Source organism: Anolis sagrei, chromosome 1, assembly GCF_037176765.1.
Source record: "Anolis sagrei isolate rAnoSag1 chromosome 1, rAnoSag1.mat, whole genome shotgun sequence".
NCBI classification, from domain to species: Eukaryota; Metazoa; Chordata; class Lepidosauria; order Squamata; family Dactyloidae; genus Anolis; species Anolis sagrei.
The window spans coordinates 146054113-146075397 of NC_090021.1; the positions used below are offsets into that span (position 1 = coordinate 146054113).

The window sequence follows — 21285 nt, forward strand, 5'->3', positions numbered from 1 at the left end:
AAATTTGTTTCCAGACTACAGTGCCCCTGCCAGGGATCTTCCCCATCTCCACTATTGTCAGTTACCTACAAACCTAGTGGCTTCTTTTATCTGTGCACAGAAAATGTCAGCATGAACTCTAGGAGATATCATGCCAGAAATTTCAGTTATTCAAGCAAGGTGCCTTACATTCTGAACAATTATAGTAGTGTAGACTCACATAGTCCAGTTCAAAGCAGACAAACTGGATTCAGAAACTAGATTATATTGTGGTGTTGATCCAGCCTAAGACCCTTGAGAGATATGCTTGAAGCTGGATATGGAGATCTTAAAAGGATGACATATCCTTTGTTACCTTGATGGGACACGTCCGTTCCAGAGTTTGTGTTGCAACTGGCATTTAATTTCAAAGCCTTTTTGTCTTCAACCGTGCAACAGCAGTCAGGCCATCTGGGTACATTCATCTCATGCAGAACAATGTTTTTCAATATCAATTATACTGTATTCAGTAGGGCATATTCCCAGGCACATCTGCATAGGTTTGCAGCCGTGTACACATAAGATGATACGGGGCCTGTCAAACCTCTCCTACTGCTGTAGAGGATTTTGGTAGTTTAGAAAGATGTAATCATGATAAATCTTTGCATCATAAAAAGGAAGAATGGGAGGAAAGGGGAAAAGAAAGAATGACATGTTGCAACACCTTGAAGTATAACTAGTTGTTATTTTTGAATGAGCTTCCATGGATACTAACTCTCTTTTTCAAATGCAATACTGAGGCATAAAATATATTTAGTTGTGAGATTAGGTGTTGTAGCCTCGTCAGATTCTGAGAGCTCAGAAGATGAGGAAGGGAATGCTGGGATAGATTTGGAGGGACCAGGGGAGGAGAGGAGTTGCCTGGGGAGAGTTGTTTGGAATCTCCTAGCAGTTCCCATGAGACTGGAGAAGCATTATTAGTTCTCATGAGAATCTGTCATAAGTGAAGGCTGAGAGAAATGTGGGAGATGAATGTTCAGATCAAGGCAGAACGTACAACAAAAACAGACCCACTTTTCCCAGCAGCTTAGAAATAAGGAGAGAAAAAGCAGGCATGTGAGGAATATGGGAGGGATTGAAGCCTTTTAAGTAGTTTTCTTCTGGTTCAATCCTTTGTGAGAGCAACATTGTATTCAGGTAAACAGCTCTCCATTCCTGGTCCTGTTTTTGGATTCTTGTATTCAAGTTTCTAAGTTTGTTCCTGTTTCCAGTTTTATGTGTGGCACAGATTGCCTGCCTTGGATTCATGCTACCATGTTTATGGATATATCTGTGGATTGACTCTTGAGACTGTATTTGAAAGGATTTTGGAATTTTGACTGTCTTGGAAATAACTTTTTGAACTTTGATTCTCCTTTTTAGATTTGCTTATTTTTATATACTCTTCTCTGAATAAAATTTTACTTACTTGATTACTGGACAGAGTATGGTTTGTGGTGAAAAGGTATTTCAGGGCTCAATTCCAACAGTAGGATAGAATGTAACATTATATAGAAATCTGCAAATCATGTGCCTTGCCCTAAACCAGAAGTGTTAAATATATTGCTAAACAGATGTTTGGAACACCAACTCTCAGAAGCCTAGCCAGCTTGTCCAATGGCCAGGAGTTCTGAAAGCTGAAGTACAAAATACCTGGAGGGCCACAAGTCTGACACACTATCCTAAACTGTCAAAGGAATGGGCAAAGTGATACAGATTTTTTGGATTTTTACAGTGATCAGTTAGTGTTGATGTGTGAAGGCAACACATCTAATCCAATGCCAATTACTCTGAGTTTCATAAGATTTCTTTTGTGAAATAGCAAGGATTCCTAGATTCATATATGTAATGTACCATACTCTGCTACTGGGTTTGATTTTATGAACATAATTACAAAATTCAGATTTTTCTCTTTCATCTTTCTTTGCAATTTCCTTATTCAAAGACCACAATCTGTAATTCCCTTACTGTATGCCCAGGAAGCTTGGACGTTCTGTGGCTGTCAGATATAGGTCCGTTCATACGCTTTCACAGAGATTGTCCTCTTTGTCCAAAGTAGAATGTAGAGGAGCATTGATGGCAGAGGATTGCATATATCCCATTGGAGGACAAGTAAGTAAATCTACCTCTGATGACTTGAGTGATGTCATTGACCTCTGGAATATTGCTACCACAGTTGATGTGGGGACAACACTGGCATATGTATTTTTTGGAAAGATCACAGAAGTGGAAGAAGCCACCAGGGCCATTCAGTCCAATCTTATTCTGCCATGCAGGAATACACAATCAAGACTCATGACAGATGGCCATCCAGCCTTTGTTTGAAAACCTCCAGAGAAGGGGACTCCACACTTTGAAGCAGCCTATTCCACCGTTGATCCGCTCTTACCATCAGGAAGTTCTTCTTAATGATGAGATGAAATATCTCTTCCTGTAGCTCTAATCCATTATTCTACATTTTAGCTATATATCTTGTTGTGGGTAAGTTGTTTAAATTTTGGAGGCTGTAAGGAAGACAGAAGGTGAGGAAAGATGCACTGGACAGAATGGATAATCTTTGTCTTCCCAGTATGCAACATCAGCTTGAATCTACAATGGCCTGTCTTACTCTTCTGGGCAGGCAGCAACAGCATGAGATGTCACACTGGCCATCCTCTCTCCTTCAGGACAACGTCATCATCATGAGGTCACAATGGTCAGTTTTTCTCCCTCAGGGAAGCATCATCAGCATGAGATAACAATTGTCTCCTTGGAATAGGTAGCATCAATAAGGAGTAACCCTTTCAGGGAGACAACAAAAAGGTTCATATCTCTCAAGTATAGAGGCAGACCAAGTCAGATCGTATTTCCTTTCATGGAGGCAAGAAGCAATATACAAGAATACATATATAGATATCTCACAATGGGCACCAGCCTCTCTTACTGAAATGGGTAGCAACATATAAGTTTGGAGGAGGAAATTGAGTATCTCAGCTATTACAGGACATTGATACATGACCAGGTATATCAAGGTTTGTTGTTGCTAACTGATGTGATTTCAACTTTTGGTGAGAGACTGCCATTTCACTCTGTTATCAACAGATCTGCTCAGGTCTTACAGATTCAGTGTGCTCTAGTTTTCTTGTGTTTTAGCACAAGAAAGGCAGTATTTGCAGAGGCAGAAATAAACCTCTTCCTAGCTAATTATCACAAGTCTGATAACATGTAACATTTCCATGCCAACCATCGTATTTATATTGATCTGTTTAAGCTATTTTCACATCACTTTTCATCCATATTAGTGGTCGGATACACAAAAATGCTTATTGTCCTAGTTTGTTGTGAGTTTTCCAGGCTGTATGGTCATGTTTCAGAAGCATTTTCTCCTGATGTTTCACCTGCATCTATGGCAGGCATCCTCTGAGGTTGTGAGGTCTGTTGGAAACTAGGAAAATGGGGTTTATATATCTGTGAAATGTCCTTTTCTATTTGAGGTAGGTGCGAATGTTTCAATTGTACACCTTGATTAGCATTTAATGGCTTAGCAGTTTTCAGGCCTGGCTTCTTGTTGCCTCGGGGAATCCTTTGTCGGGAGGTGATTAACTGGCCCTGATTGCTTCTTGTCTGGAATTCCCCTTTTTTTGAGTGTTGTTCTTTTATTTACTCTTGAAATTTTAGAGTTTTTAAAATACTGGTATCCAGATTCTGTTCGTTTTCATGTTTTCTTCCTTTCTGTTGAAATTGTCCTTCTGCTTGTGGATTTCAATGGCTTCTCTGCATAGTTTGACATAATGGTTGTCAGAGTGGTCCAGAATTTCCACCTTCTTAAACAATATTCTGTGTCCAGGTTGGTTTATCATGTGCTATGCTATAGCTGATAAACAATTTCTCCTTCCATCCTGGGAGTTGTAGTTTCACAATGTCTCTAGCATTCTCTGCCATATGGTGTTGGTGCCTCACTAAACTACAACTTCTAGGATTCCATAGCATTGGACCATTGTAATTAAAGGAGTGTCAAAGGAGTGTTAAGATGAATAAATTCAGTTTTGTCTTTTGGATCCTATCATGGCTAGTTAGTATGGGTTAATCTTTTATTTCATAGGCCAAGAAGGGATGAACAGGCCACAATGGATGTCATATATCTTCCATTTCCCCTTTGTCTCAGAGGCACATTTTATCAGAAATGTGTTCAAAAGCCAGCAGATGCATACAAATCATTCTATGTATAAAAACTACCACCAGCCTATGATTTGCTAATGTATTTAGCACTAATATACAACAATATCATGCAGTAATTTGCACTTTCACTTGTGGCTGAGGAGGCTGCAACTAGCATTAAAGTGTGATAATTTCCACATGTTTATATAATTGGGTAAGCCAATGGATATCTAAGTCATAGTCTGCACATTAGTCTAGAGAAAGTATGAGTCATATCTTGTCAAAAGACATGAAAGCTGAATGTTTCATGTATCCTTAATCCAAGACTAGCACGAATAGAAAAATATTTTCTACAGTGATTTTTTCCCCAACTGTATTGTATATACTTTTCATATAATAAGCAACTTAGTCTGAGCATGAACCTTCTTTTGGTTCTACACAACATCAACTCTGATAAAGACAGATGCATGTTACCTCCCACTCCTACATTTCTTTTCTGGTCCATGTTCTTATACCTTGTTTAACACTGTGCCATTTTCATTAATTTGAGCAGTGAATCATGTAGTTACTCAGTGCCCCAATGAAGTACCATATTCCTGGATCTGTTGTTTAATGAACACATTTCTCTCTTCTCATCTCTCATCTACAATGTGCCTTACACCACACCCTGAAGACATTTGTCTCAATGTAAGAGATGAGAGCTTCTTTTCATAGGAAAAGACAGCACCTAAACGGTCTACGTTCTCCAAGGCATTTCAACCAAATTGAAACTGACTGTGTGAAGACAATTTTTTTTCTATACATTTGTTTTTGGCTGGCGGTGAGAGGCAGAACCATGGATGAGTGGCAGAGCACATGCTTTGTAAACATAGAGTGCCCCAAGCTCAGTGTCCAACATCTCCAATTAAAAGAAACACAGACCGCAGGCCTGGTAAGAAATGCTTAAGTTATATGAGGACAGTAGGCAGTATTGGTCTAGACCAGGGGTCGGGACCCCTGGGGGGGTCATGAGGGGGTGTCAAAGGGGTCGCCAAAGACCATCAGAAAACACAATATTTTCTGTTGGTCATAGGGGTTCTGTGTGGGAGGTCAGGCCAAATTCCATCATTGCTGGGCTTCAGATTGCTCTTTGATTGCAGGTGAACTATAAATCCCAGCAACTACAACTCCCAAATGTCAAGGTCTATTTTCCCCAAACTCCACCAGTGTTCACATTTGGGCATATTGAGTATTTGTGCCAAGTTTGGTCCAGATACATCATTTGGATTCACAGTGCTCTCTGGATGTAGGTGAACTACAACTCCAAAACTCAAGGTCAATGCCCACCTAACCCTTCCCGTATTTTCTGTTGGTCATGAGAGTTATGTGTGCCTAGTCTGGTTCAATTGCATCATTGGTGGAGTTCAGAATGCTCTTTGATTGTAAGTGACCTATAAATCCCAGCAACTACAATCCCCAAATGTCAAGGTCTATTTTCCCCAACCTCCACCAGTGTTCAGATTTGGGCATACTGAGGATTCATGCCAAGTTTGGTCCAGATCCATCCTAGCTTAAATCTCCCGATGTAGGTGAACTACAACTCCAAAACTCAAAGTCAATGCCCACCAAACACTTCTAGTGTTTTTTATTGGTCATGGGAGTTAAATGAACTATAAATCCCAGCAACTACAACTCCCAAATGACAAAATCAATCCCCTCTCCAACCCCACCAGTATTCTAATTTGGGTATATTGGGTATTTGTGCCAAATTTGGTCCAGTGAATGAAAATGCATCCTGCATATCAGATATTTACATGATGATTCATAACAGTTGCAAAATTACAGTTATGAAGTCGCAACAAAAATAGTGTTGTGGTTGGGGGTCACCACAACATGAGGAACTGCATTAAGGGGTCGCAGCATTAGGAAGGTCGAGAACCACTGGTCTAAACATTATACCAGTTTAATTCAATAGGTGTGCTTCAAATTCCTTGAGATAGACCCGAGTTCTCCTTATTTTGAGTTAATGCATCAATTGCTTTGAGTCTTCTTTGTGGAGAGATAAATCAGGGTATATATCAACATACCATCATCATCATCATCATCACAACAATGCTTTAACAGAGTATTAATACATGGGGTCACTACTTTCACAGCAAAAGGCTATATTGGCCCTATGGTCAGACTAATTTCAGGTCAGAAACTTCATAATTCCCCATTCTCAAAAGAGCAGGCTTTGATGCAGAAAGGGAATCACAAAAACATTCAGCAAAATCTAGGATATAACATTGTTACTCATTCCTGGCAAAAGAAAGAATTTCAAGGTGGAAGGGCAAATGTGCATTCTTGGAAGAGATTTGATGACTCAAAGAGTCTTTACAGGCAAAGGACAGTTGAAAAGAGGTTATGATGAGAACTGAATGACTGTTTTTCTTCCTTTCTTAAATAAAGTATTACTGTTTGCTTCATCGAAACAAAAAGGCAAAGATCAGGCAAAGATCTATCAGTCATCGATTGTTCAAAAACTACTAAAATGGAAAGGATGTGTTGGGAATCATATTCTAACACAATAGATGTAAACCTCTTTGATTATAGTAACAGTTGTATGATATTTACTTCTTCCACATTACTTCCTATTTCTGTGACCAGTCTTCCACATAATTTACCATAACTCAAAATGTACAATCCACTGTACCCATGCTTCTAGCCCTCTTGTACAAACAAAATCTCAAAGAGCTGTGGCAGAAGGCCAACTGGCAACTAGAGCTGTTATTTTGCTCCCCAAACATTGTGTAAGACTTTGTACTGCCTGTTTTAAGTGATCAAATCACTGCCCATTGTTCTGCAAATAACAAATCAGATCACATCAGATCTTATCCCCCTTTTATATCAAGAAATACTGGATTTAAATACACACAGTGATCCAGAAAATTTTAGGGTGGGGGGAGGAACATCCCGCTAAAATCTGAGACTTTTCTACTTGGTCCGACTAACAAAAATAACCAGGATAAACTATGGTAATATATGACCCCAACAGCCAGACTGCTATATGCACAAAAATGAAAGAGTACAATAATACCAAAAATGGAGGATTGGATGATAAAAGTGATGGACTTGGCTGAAATGGACAAATTAACATGTCTACTAAAAGAAGGGACATTGAAAACTTTTTTATAAGACTGGAAATCTTTTATTCACTTTTTGCATGAAGAAGAGAAGGACTTGTCAATTTTAAGTTTTGAAGAATAAATTAAAGGTTTAAATTGATGTAATATGAAAAAAGGACTAACATAGAGGTCTAGAGCAGTGGCTCTCAACCTGGGTGGGCCCCAGATGTTTTGGCCTTCTATTCCCAGAAATCCTAACAGCTGGTAAACTGATTGAGATTTCTGGGAGTTGTAGGCCAAAATATCTGGGGACCTACAGGTTGAGAACCATTGGTGTGGAGGATGAAGTGTATGATACTAGCTTTCTTTGTTATTAGATTGGGATAGACCTGAGGTCATCCATTTTTCCTCCTCTTCCTCGAAAGAGAAAGGTGTAGAAAAAGAGAAGTTGCAGTAATGTTACATGGAAGTGAAGTGTGTATAAATATGAGCAGAAGGGACTCTCCCCACCAACAAAGTTGGTGGGGGGAGCTATTTGCCTCCCCCCCCCCGAATTAAGAGAATGAATGGTTCCAGTGGAACCATCTGGAAAAGAGGGCGGAGGCTGGCTGACTGATACAGCCAGCCTCCTCCCTCATTCTGCCGTAAAGACTCAACCCACCATGCCTGCCCACTGACAGTATAATTATTCGGTTGCCTTCTGGAACCGGGTAGGAATTTTTTGCCCCCTATGTTCTGGGGACGGGGGGGGGGGGTCGCCTACCCTATACTGTTATTAGGGGCTAGCTGGGATGGTGTGTTTTAATTAGGCTTAATAGCATAGGAAAACACAGGTATTGATGTATACACAAGGCACCCCTTAAGGGTGGGGGTCATTACACAACAAACACTCACCTAGAGGTCATCAAATGGGTGAGGGGATATCACATGGCACAGAAACGGGAGAGTCTGATATCAATAATTTGATACAGGCTTCTCCAGACCTTTACCTTAGAGGTTGCCTGGTTTGGGCTCCAGGGGACACATATTACACACTGAATAGCCGAGGACGCTGCCTCGGTTTGGCCACCAAGTTCTTAGACACATAGTTTAGTTCAGTTAAAGTTAAATAAGTAACATTTAATAAAGTTGAATCCAAACTATTGTTGTCTAGTCTCGTTATTTCGGCGGTTAAGAGGCAAATGGAAACTATGTGTAAGCAAGATGTTGTAATGTTGAAACAATAAAGAAAACAAATAAAGGAAATAAAAACAGGAAGAGTCCAGAAAATGATTGCAAAAAACGAAAATAAAAAGATCTGGGCCTTACTTCTGGGTAGTCCTAGATTACCCAGGGGTGAGTCCCCATTATCATCTTGCACCATTTGGGCTCCTGGAGTCCAAGGTGCAGGATGGTGCCCACTCCCTCCCCCAAGCCCCAAATTTACCCCTAAACATTAAAGAAAATGTACCTGGCCACCATAAGTTCCCTCCTCACATCCTCCTAACATGAGGAAATGATGTGCCAGGAGATCTGGGTGTGTCAGGAGGAAACGAGGAGGGTACTTATGGCACCGAGGTACATTTTATTTAACTTTTAGGGGTAAATTGAAGGGCTTCATGGTGGCTGCATACCATCCCGATTTTAATTGGTATAGCATGTCCCCCCCCCTTGAAAATCTAGGGGTTTTTTTGGGGGGAGGGGACAGTGGGGACTGAGAATCTGGAAAAAATTAAACCAGCTTCAGCACGGATTTTAGTCCTGTCTGGAAGTGCCCTTACAAGGTTCATCTTCACAAACAATGAAGCTGCACTTTCTACTTCCTCTAAGCCAGTGTTTCTCAACCTGGGGGTCGGGACCCCTAGAGGGGTCGCGAGGGGGTGTCAGAGGGGTCACCAAAGACCACCAGAAAACACAATATTTTCTGTTGGTCATGGAGGTTCTGTGTGGGATGTTTAGCCCAATTCAATCATTGGCAAGGTTCAGAATGCTCTTTGATTGTAGGTGAACTATAAATCCCAGCAAGGACAGCTCCCAAATGTCAAGGTCTATTTTCCCCAAACCCCACTAGTGTTCACATTTGGGCATATTGAGAATTCGTGCCAAGTTTAGTCCAGATCCATCATTGTTTGAGACTATAGTGCTCTCTGGATGTAGCTGAACTACAACTCCCAAAACTCAAGGTCAATGCCCACCAAACCCTTCCAGTATTTTCTCCTGGTCGTGGGAGTTCTGTGTGCCAAGTTTGAGTCAATTCCATTGTTGGTGGAGTTCAGAATGTTCTTTGATTGTAGGTTAACTATAAATCCCAGCAACTACAACTCCCACAGGACAAAATCAATACCCTCCCACAATCCCACCAGTATTTAAATGTGGGTGTATTGGGTCTTTGTGCCAAATTTGGTCCAGTGTATGAAAATACATCCTGCATATCAGATATTTACATTTCATAACAGCAGCAAAATGACAGTTATGAAGTAGCAATGGAACTAATTTTATGGTTGGGGGTCACTATAACAAGAGGAAGCGTATTAAGGGGTCGTGGCATTAGGAAGGTTGAGAACCACTGCTCTAAGCCAAAGTTATTTTCTACAACTGCTAAGGTGCATTCTGTTTTACTCTTCAAACTTTTCCTGTGTGTGTGTGTGTATGTGAAATAGAAGGTCAGAGCTTCATGGCTCACCGCCTCATTAATTTTACTTCAAGTCTACAAAGGGAAGAGAATACTCTTAAGCAAACAGGCTCAGAAGCTGATTATGCTCTGCAGTGAATTATTAACAGCCTGAATTCTAGATGTAAACCACAAAGAAATAACAGTTTTCAGCTTTTCTTCAAAGAAGACTTCAGTCTGTCTTGCCTAGGAAAAGTTCATTATTTCCAGTGGAACATATACTAATTGTAGTTGCTTGTTGCAACTTTTTAAAAAGTAGGAAAACTATCGCTTTTGAAGAAGCCTAATTTATGACTCAAGTCAAACAGTCGAGATAACAGGCCAGCTATAGGGCACTCAACTGCCAGTCAAGCTGCTCTAAGAAATAAAACAAATCCCACTGATCAAGCCTCACACGCATTAAGAGCTTCCAAGGAGAAAGAAGGGTGAGATAAACAGCTCTGTAAAATAGAGAAACAGAGGTGAAGGAGATACTATCCAGATTATATGAAAATGGCTTCCAAGCTATACATAGAATTCCAACAATTCACATGGAAAATTAACACTAAATGGCTAAGAATTTAGCATTACTTTCATCCTTATATTGTGCATCAGTGCACACTGTCTCATGCCATTTGGGATCGTCACAGCTATCATCTGGGAAACCTGATGAGGGGATTAGCCATTCACCTGCCCTTTTGATTCACATTTGAGCAGTGCAATCTAGCTAGCATTTCAACTGTGCCATCCTCATCAGAACTTGAAAAAGATTAATTTTTATTACAATTTCCTGAATCTCATGGTGACCCTTTGCCTTGCTCTGTTAGCTAAGAGATTATTGCGACTGAAGTCCAAACAATTAATATTGCCAAGCTCTGGTCATTGTCACTTACGAGAAGCATACAAGAAGCTCGGCCTGTCATTGAACATCAAGAAAACCAAAGTGCTCTTCCAGCAGTCACCGGCCAATTCCTCTCCAAGACCAGAAATACAGCTTAATGGTGTAACATTAGAAAATGTTGATCATTTCCGCTACCTTGGCAGCCACCTCTCCTCAAAAGTCAACATTGACACTGAAATTCAACACCGCCTGAGCTCTGCAAGTGCAGCTTTTTCCCGAATGAAGCACAGAGTGTTTGAGGACCGGGACATCCATAGGGATACCAAGGTGCTTGTTTATAAAGCTATTGCCCTCCCAACCCTGCTATATGCCTGTAAGACGTGGACTGTCTACAGACGTCACATGCAACTCCTAGGACAATTCCATCAGTGCTGCCTCCGGAAAACCCTGCAAATCTCTTGGGGAGACAAGCGGACAAATGTCAGCATGCTGGAAGAAGCAAAGACCACCAGCATTGAAGTGATGGTCCTCTGCCATCAGCTCCCCTGGACCGGCCATGTTGTCCGGATGCCTGACCACTGTCTCCCAAAGTAGTTGTTCTACTCCGAACTCAAGAACGGAAAATGGAATGTTGGTGGGCAGGAAAAGAGATTTAAAGTTGGGCTTAAAGCCAACCTTAAAAACTCTGGCATAGACACTGAGAACTGGGAATCCCTGGCCCTTGAGCGCTCCAGCTGGAGGTCAGATGTGACCAGCAGTGCTGTAGAATTTGAAGAGGCAGAATGGAGGGTGAAAGAGAGAAACGTGCCAAGAGGAAGGTGCATCAAGCCAACCCCGACCAGGATCGCCTTCCACCTGGAAACCAATGCCCTCACTGCGGGAGAAGATGCAGATCAAGAATAGGGCCCCATAGTCACCTATGGACCCACCACCAGTACACTGATCCTGGAAGACTATCCTACTCGGACAACAAGGGATCATCTAACTTAACTCATTGTCATGTAGCATGTGAAGTTCTTCCTCTTAAGGGCCAAACCAGATGATACATAGAAAGCAATACGCTGCAGAAATCTGGCCAGCTATGATAAGCCCACCGAAGGTATCAAATGAATGATGTGGGTTGTCATTTATCCCATAAACCTATTGTTTAGATTTATATTAACATGGTTTCTTGGAGGGACTACAGCTGCTCTTTTAATACTGCTTTTATTTGCAATTTTAGATTTTGGATTGTTTTACAACAGTTCTAGGATTCTGTTTTTATCATCCCATTGTGAGGCACTCCAGAAATAGTTACAGATGCTCGCTCACTCATTCGCCCAGGGGAGTAACAGAACTGTTTGGCCAACTCTCCATGTGTTAGAAACCGGGATATGACATACATATGCAATCCAAGATCTTAATGTTTTGAAAACAGCAAGAAATAAGAATTTCCTCTTCTCTCTCAAGACAGCTACACTACCAAATGCTTAAAATATTTTCACAATGGATTACTAAATTGCATTAACCAATCATTTGGCAATTTGTATCTCTATTATTATTTTTGTACACAAACTGTATTATATATATCCAATGCTTTCACTAAAAATATGCACTAATAACTTTGTATGTGCACACACCTTCAGTTGCCTATTGTTTTATGGGGATCCCATGAATTTCACAGAGTTCTTTTAGGCAATGTAGTTTTGCCAGTTCTTTCCTCTGAAATATATACTACAGCACTTGCTATTCACTGATGATTCCCATTCAAGTACTAGCCAGAGCAACCTCTACTTAGCTTGCAAGATCTCTACTTAGCTTGCAAGATCAGAAGTCTTGCAGACTTCTACTAGAATTAAAAAGGGGAGTCGGCAGCAAAGAAATATTCTGACACTATCCCTTAAGGCACTTTGTCAGATGGCTCACTACCAAATGCATAAATTGCCATTTGCAGATAAAATGCAATTTTGAAAATTGGTTTCTTATTTCTGAAGATCAGCCTACAGTGTGATTTGAGATACAGATCACTTCCTTCAGATTATAGCCAGACATTTCACTCAAGAAAAATGACTGAATAAATAAGTGCATTTTACTCGATGTCTTATGAATCCTTTAAAATGTTTTTAAAGCCATGATAACATTTATATAGCAGGTATTAAGAAAAGGAACTTTCCCATACACAGGGCCGTAGCCAGAAAAAAAATTCGGGAGGGGTTGAAATTTTCGGGAGGGGGGTGGGGGGTTGAAAATTTTGCAGGGGGGGGGGAGTTGAAACCTGCCTCCTAGCTCACGCTTAATCAAAGAGCACAGCAGGGGGCAGAGCAGCCTTCAGTAGCCTGCAGCTCCGCCCCTGTCAACCACCTCCACCAAGTCTGGCCTCCTTAATGAGAGCATTCAACACACACACACACAACTTGGTTGCTTCACTACATCGGCTATTGCTGCAAGTAATGGCAGTGTGAATAAATTGTCAATATTTGCCTGAGATAGTGCTTGCAGTTCTGGAGGGACTCTTGATTTTTTGCATCTCATAGACTTAGCAGCATGGGGATTGGGTTAACCAGTTAAAATTCATGAGTAAAACAGGTTTTTTTTTTAAAAAAAACTGAAACATTTCGGGGGGGGGGGTTTGAACCCCTAAAACCACCCCCTCGCTACAGGCCTGCCATACACATCTCTCACAATTTTCCTGAAATACTACCATATATTAATCATTATTCTTCCCTTTGTGCCTATACAGAAGGGTGGAGAACTTTTGGCTCTCCATCCCACACCATTAGCTAGCTTAGCCAGCTAGGGTCAATAGGAATTGGAAGCCAAAAGCTTCTGCAAGCCTCGGGTTCTCCAGTCTTGCTATATAGCCTCTAGCAATAGTCCACAAATAGATGCTTCCTCAATTTTTCCATGACATATGAGGGATATCTTACCTTTGCAATGTCTTCCTGAGCCGCCACTAAGTTCAAGTATGATATATTGACCAAGTCGGGTCCATAAACAATCGTAAGCATTCGGTTTTCCAGACGTCCTCCGATGTTCGCTGCATCCAGATGTTCACGTACTTTTGGATCCTGTAAATAACATTACAAAATGCAAGTCATTAAAAAGCCTGCCTGCACTTTCCAAAAAGCGTTTTAATGTATAAGCAACATTTTAAGCTTTTTAAACAGTTGAACAGTTGCATTTCAACCAAGATTCACTCTATATTTGTCAAGACAGTCATCCCACAATGCCACAATTCATTTTGACAGGATAGCATTGGGGGGGGGGGGGGGGGGTTGCAGCCTCTCTAACACATAAACATTGATTGAAGGGTCTTGAACTATATAGGATGTGCTCCTGAAGGTTAGGAAAATCAAGAGAAACTTTAACAATTTTTCCAAGATATTTCTATTGTCCTTATTGTCCTTTCACTCTCAGAATTGAAGGCCAGCATTGATTCTAATTCTGGAGATGGGTAGATGGTGGGAGGATCACAGATGAGTTGATTCTCCTTTATTTCTGGATGAATTCATTATCCAGAATTCATTATCATTATCTGTGGTAAAAGCAGGTGACTCTGACATAGGCAACAGTAATTTTTTCCTGTGTCTGGGGGCCCTTCCTCACAGCCCTATATCCCAGAATATCAAGGCAGAAAATCCAACATTATCTGAGTGTGGACTCAGATAACCCAATTCAAAGTAGATATTGGGGGATTTTCTGTCTTGATATTCTTGGATATAGGGCTATGAGAAGACAATTATGCTGGGGAAAATGGAAGGAAAAAGGAAGAGGGGCCGACCAAGGGCAAGATGGATGGATGGTATCCTTGAAGTAACTGGCTTGACCTTGAAGGAGCTGGGGGTGGTGACGGTCAGCAGGGAGCTCTGGAGTGGGCTGGTCCATGAGGTCACAAAGATTCGGAAGTGACTGAATGAATAAACAACAACAAAGGCTATGTGGAAAGGCTCTGGCACCTTCTGAAGCTGTATTGACTGCCCCAAATGCAAAAGCAAACAGAAGTGGCTGCAATCCCTTTGAGGTTTTAAAACACATTCAATCGTTTGGTGGATTAGTGTCATCTTTTTAAAATGTGCATTGACACTTCTGGAGATGTCTAAAAGAGGCAACTTGCCAGAAAATAAAAGGCAGTCCATGGCATTGAGGGTTCATGAAGCATGGAACCAGCCTCTGGACCCTACTCATAGATGTAGGATTGGTCCCAGAATTATACTCAGGAATTTTAACATGTTGCCATGACATTTGACTGTGCAATTCTTCACATTTTCACATTATCCCCATGCTGTCTAATGCTTATGTGGAGCTGCTCAGTATGGGTCTTATTTCTCTTTGTCAGGCCCCTTCCAGACAACTGAATAGAATCTCATATTATCTGCTTTGAACTGGAATATATGGCAGTGTGGACTCAGATAACCCAGTTCAAAGCAGATACTGTGGGATTTCCAGCCTTGATATTCTGGGTTATATGGCTGTGTGGAAGGGTCCTCAGTGACTCAGGTGAGGCTGTGAATGTGGTGAGCCATTGCCTGGAATAGTAATGGGCTAGAAGAGTGCCCATAAACTACAACTGAAACCTCAACAAGGTTTGGGCAGATATATGCAGCCCATTTCTCTAAACGCTTTCCTTTGAACTTTTCCAGTTCCATTCCCATATCGCTGTTACACTTTTGAAAAGAAAACTGTATATATTTTTGTACTTATTTGTCATGGTTGCATGCTGGCACTAACTAAAAGTATTTTGTGTTTATTACAGAGATTTACACAGGTGTGCTTGCTGTTGCTTATATATTACTCCAGAAATGTCTAGATTTCCAATTTAAAACTAAAGTAATTTTGAGATTTGGTCCAGGATCTGAGGATTTGATATATCTTTATTTAAGAGAGGAGGGCGGGGATTCTCATGCATTTCTAAAAAGGTTGGAGGCACTATGGATTGGTTTGATCTATGTCCAGAAAGTCAGCGCACATTTTATTCTGAATAGGGCTGAACTTCTCCTGAAGGAGGAAGATCTAAAACTTGGAGGTCCCCTTGCATTCAGTATTGTATCTTGGGCCTCAATGGTTTCACCAGTTCCAAACATGTTTAACAGTAATGTCTTGTTCATCATCTATAAACTTTTTACATCCATTTTGATTATTGAAAAACATTATATACTGGGCTGATTTCAACTGCAGTGATTCATTCTGGTTAACCAAGGTGGCACCATCTTGCATTCGTTCTGAAATACTTTCTCAGTTTAGATTTTTGATAAATGTTGGAATATCTTTTTTATGGGAAAAAAATCTCACCCAAAGTTAGTGAACTTATGCAAGAAAAAGCCAAAGTCTTTGAGAAGATTTTTATTTTATAGAAAAAAATACTAATTTGGTTTAACTTAATGTGGTTTTAGATAAGCTTTGTTATTGTTGCTGCACTGTACGTATTTTTAAACCACTTTAGCATGATCATTAGTTTGGTAAAGCTCTATGAAATTTGTTAAATCAAAACTTGACTTTTTCCTAACAAAAAAACATTTTTGAGCCATGCCTTTCAAGAGAGTACCATGTCTCTATCAGTTCGGTGAGCCACAATTCCTAGGGGAAACCAAGAATCTAATTATGGTTTATAAAACTGGTTTATATGACACGGAGCTGCCCTCAATGCATCCCGTATGACCTCCTGAAACTCTGTAATGTCCTGATCCCTGGCCAAGTCAGACTTGTTCTGTGTCAGACATGAAGATTAATAACTAAATAGTCTTGTTTCGGCAGAAATGGGAAGCTTTATTAAAAGCTTAAGCAATGATTTATTTTTACATACATTTGTTGTCAGCAAGCCAGGCACAAGAGGTCTCTCATATGCAATGCAATACTCTTTTAACCTTGCCAAAGTTTCAGCACTAACTTTGCAAAAGAAGGGAAGAAAGAGAAAATAAGAACACCTATCTTCTACATAATTATCCCAATGGGATAATTACCCATTCTTCCTAATACTTCAGAGTAAAGGAGCTTTGTGGGTTTTATTGTCCTTTCTTCATTCAGCCACTATTTGATTGCTTTAGTAAACAGTTTGCACTCAAAAATTCCAATCAAGAGAAAAATGCTGTTCAATGTTATTCTACAAATATATTACTAACAATGAAGAATGAGTCTGGAACAAATTAAAGCAGGAAAGCTGTGGATGTGGTGTGAATGGCACAAGCAAAAATGATAAGTCAAAAAATTGGACATGAACGGCTGTGCAAACACTTATCTAGTACTGATCACAAAAGAGATCCCAACAGTTTAGAGCAGTGGTTCCCAACCTTTTGTTCACCAGGGTCCACTTGACTGGGGGCCACTTGATTAGGGCCCACTTGAACAGGGCCCATTTGAACAGGGACCACTCCCCAACATTAGTACCTAAAGGGGTGGGGCTGGTCAGCTCTGCGGAAAGAATTGGAAATAAAATAAAATAAAATAAAATAAAGAGGAAGGAGGTTCAGATTTTTGTTCTCACGGTGCACTGCTTGGCTAAGGGCCACATCTTAAGAACTGTGCTGTCGTGCTTGGGGGCTATTAGTCTTAATGAAGGAGGGATGGACGTGGCACCTTTCCCCCAAGGGATTGCTTCTTGCCCTCCTATAGGAAACTGGAACTCCCAAAAACCCAAAACGCTGTAAATAGCTCAAGGTAAGTTTTATTTATCACAAAGTCATTTCTTCAAAGCAATGAGCTGGAAAACTTTAGAGGGCTGAAGGAAAACATACATCACAGTCTCAATCAGTCCTGGGTCCAAGGGGTTTGAAGCTGAGAAGCCTCACCAAGTTTCCTCTTTCCTCAATGGCTGTGAATGCCGGAGCAAACCACAACCCCAGTTCAGATGGATTATGTTTAAGATTCAGTATCTTCCTTTGGTGCCAAAAGAACCGGCTTGAAGGCGCCTGGGTCTCCTCAATAATTGTCCAGGACGATCTGGATATAAAGCATGAGTCCCAGGGGTAAAAAACCTCAGAACTGGTGCTAAGAGGTAACTTAAATCAGGGTCCTTTAGAATCAAGTCTCTTAGTCACATCCATTTGGCAGGACCTCTGAAGGCAGAATGAAGAGAAAAAGGAAGTTCTCCCCTCTTGCAGGAAGAGGTGGAGCCAAACAGTACTGATTGACAGCTACAAGCAACAAATCCATACAACTATACATAAGCAGGGTAAAAAGGGGCAGGATTAAGCATGATACAACAGTTTAAGTCTAACAACTAACAGTTCTATACATAGGTGGCGCCACTCGCGCCGTCACAAGAACCCCATGTCTTAACTAGTGGTTAATCATCTCAAAGTAAACATTAAGCTGGCCCTGATCCTATAAGGCTTTGTCTGGATTTTCCCACTTCAAAATGCAACTGGATCTCCAGAAAGCTAAAGGTTTCTGTGTGTGTGGAAACCAAACAAAAATGGGCACAGAAGGAAGGGTTCTACCCCTAGTGGGCTCCCTAACATTTATTTTAATTAAATTATTAATTAAACAATCCATGAATTAAATATCCAGCCTACCTCCACAATTGGGATTCAAGATATCTTACAATATAAGATAAAACAAAATAGCTAAAACAATGTTTAAAAGGTATTGAAAAGCCAATCCCATTAAAACATTTAAGATATCTGAAAAAACAAACCAACATGAAACACAGGTTAGGTATCCCTTATCCAAAATACTTGGGACTAGAAGGAGTTCATATTTTGAATATTTTTACACTTCTCAATACAGTACTTGAATGTGCATAATAGGAGATGATTGGAGATGGCACCCATGTCTAAAAACAATATTTATTGTTGTTTCATATGCAATATATATGCATAGCTGTAAGAAATTTTTGTACACAATATTCTTAATAGTTTTGTGCATGAAACAAAATTTTCCACATTGACCCATAAGAAAGAAAAAAGGTATTGCTATCTCAGCTTATTTATTGATTGTGGCAGAAGCAAATTGAGAATACAGTTACAATGTATAGAAAAACCACAAAAAGTTAAAAACTTTGCATTATACTAAATTTCCTTTGACCAGAAGCCGGTCACTATCAAGTGCCTCTGGTGTTGCTGTAAGAAGGTCCTCCATTGTGCATGTAGCAAGGCTCAGGCTACATTGTAGTAAGTGGTCTATGGTTTAGACTTTTCTTTACTCGCATGCTGTGGGCTCGATTTTGTAGCCCCATTTCTTAAGGTTAGCTCTATCTCAGCTACCTATGATTACGGAATATTTTGGATTTTGGAATTTTAGATGCTCAACTTGTACATATGAAATATAGCATATCTCTTGCATATCTCTCTACATCAGTATGTCCAGCTTGTTCAAATCATTGTCTGCTGATGAAAAGAGAGTGGTGGGCAACCTCTCCTCCTTTACACAGTGTAAAAGTCAATATGAGGGATGTCTCCCATGTCGTCCTCAGATGACACTGGGAGAGTCCTTAGACAGATTCCCATGAAGAGATATAAGCTGTCATATAGGTCACTCTGAGTGTAAGCTGTATATAGCTTTATAGATCATAAACAGTATTTTGAATTGTACCTGGAAACAAGCTAATAATCAGTGAAGCTGATTCAACAAGAGAGCTATATCCTCCATAACCAGCCCTAGTAGTCTAGCCACCACACTGAGTTTCCAAGCAGTTTCCAAAGGCAGCTCCATTTGGATGCTATAGTAATCCAAATAGGATGTGAATATGGCATGTGCTCCTAGTCCTGGAATTGTCCCGATCTGATAGCCCTAACCAGATCTTCCTCATTACAGCTTATAATTACAGCTGAGAAGGAGATACATTGCTATCTTGAATTCAACATGCTTTAGTTTATGTGGTGACTTCCAAAAAGCTCCGTGACCATTGAACCAGCCGAGAAAGCCTTGCTACTGCAAAAACTGTATTCACAATTACATTTAATTGTAGATCACAACCTTACTGCACTTTTAGATTTTTTAAAAATATATATTTTTATGAAAATTGTACATGCTAGTAAATTTTGTACAGAAAAAAAAACACCATGGGGAAAATCATACATGTGTACACCTCAAAATAGAGGAAATTATAAAGTTAATCCATAAACACATTGAAAAGTTGTAACTGGGATGGGGACAGAAACTGCAATACTCAGAATACATTTGCCTGACAGCACAAATTATGAAAGAAAAAGAAACACACATAAATATGCCTGCATGCCTTTAAGATGGTGAACCAGTTTGTTGCTTCAGTGGATTTTCAGGGCATCTTACTGATTTATCTCCCTCATTATTATTAGACTATTTTGCAGTGCTGCTGAACTACCTCCTCAAACTTTGACACAAAAACCACATGCTGCTGGCACCAAGCAATGCTAGAAGGGGATTATTTTGGTAGTTCCATTTTAATATAACATTCATCTGCCTTACCTTATACGAATGGCTGACTCACTGAATTTATTATTATTCCAACTGACAAAACTGAACTGCTAGTCCAGCTGGAGTCTTGACACAAAAAGTCATACTTGTGGAGATAGACCAAAGCAAACGCTGTAGGTATTTTGAACTAAATTGACATTCTCAGTGAACCAGCAATCTGAAATAAGGTATTATTTGATTTAAGCAGATGCAACTGTCCATCAAAATAGCACATAGTGAACATTTTGACTCAAGATGGGTATCCACAGCAATATAGAAAACCCACTGCTCTTGAGTTTTAAAACACCTTTTTGCTTGCATGTTTAAAGAAGGAAAGTATAAACTGCAGAAAAGAAGGTGGCATGCTAAACTCACAAAATTAATGTGGACAAATCAGTCCATTAAAGAACAGCCACAACAACACGCTCAAGAAACAACGCACTCAAGAAACGCACTCTCGTTACATCCTGTATAGGCTACTGCAATACACTCTATGTGGAGTTGCCTTTAAAGACTGTCCGGAAGCTTCAAATGGTCCAACGGACAGCAGCTAGATTGTTAACAGGAATGGTGCTCAGGGAGCACACATCTCCTCTGCTGCACCCGCTCCATTGGCTGCCAGTTTGCTACAGTACACAATTCAAAGTGCTGGCTTTAGCTTATGAATGGTTCTGGCCTAATTTACCTGGTGGGGATGAGAGACAGGGCCTTCTCTGTGGTGGCTCCTCGGATATGGAATGCCCTCCCTAAGGATATTAGATCGGTTCCCTCCCTCTTAACATTTTGGAGACAAGTTAAGACATGGTTGCTTGAGCAAGCATTTAAAAATGCAGAGTAACTTACATAGGAAATGTAATGACTAGACGATGGAATTGGACAATGTTTTAATTATGAGAAGCAAGCTTGCATCTTGGAAGCAGTGCATTTGGATCCTCCTCCTCTCCTAAAGGACCTGGTCTAGGGAATGCTGGGAGTGTGGATATGCTATTGTGTGTTTTGTTTGCCGGGGGAGGCATTTTTGCGCATGCAATGTAGCATCTTTTTGCTTTTTAAGTCCCTTCCGCTGTGTTTTTCAGTGTTTTTGTGAGTGATGGTCACTCGTTGGCCTGATAGGTCTGTTGTGTCCAAATCTGGTGTCAATTCATCCAGTTTTTTTTAAGTTATGTTAATCCCACAAACTAACATTACATTTTAATTTATATAGATATCACATTACTGTTCAAAAATGGGCACTTTTGCTTTGCTAT

General features: G+C 40.3%; 1 protein-coding gene across 2 annotated transcripts in view; it reads right to left on the reverse strand.

The window, feature by feature from the left end:
- The window catches only part of PLCB1 (phospholipase C beta 1), a 608906-nt gene that overhangs the window by 208006 nt on the left and 379615 nt on the right, over nt 1–21285 (reverse strand). For both annotated transcript variants that reach the window (XM_060785726.2, XM_060785732.2), the window contains exon 4: nt 13597–13737. In XM_060785726.2, the coding sequence (XP_060641709.1) occupies nt 13597–13737 (141 nt within the window). The remainder of the gene's footprint in view (nt 1–13596; nt 13738–21285) is intronic.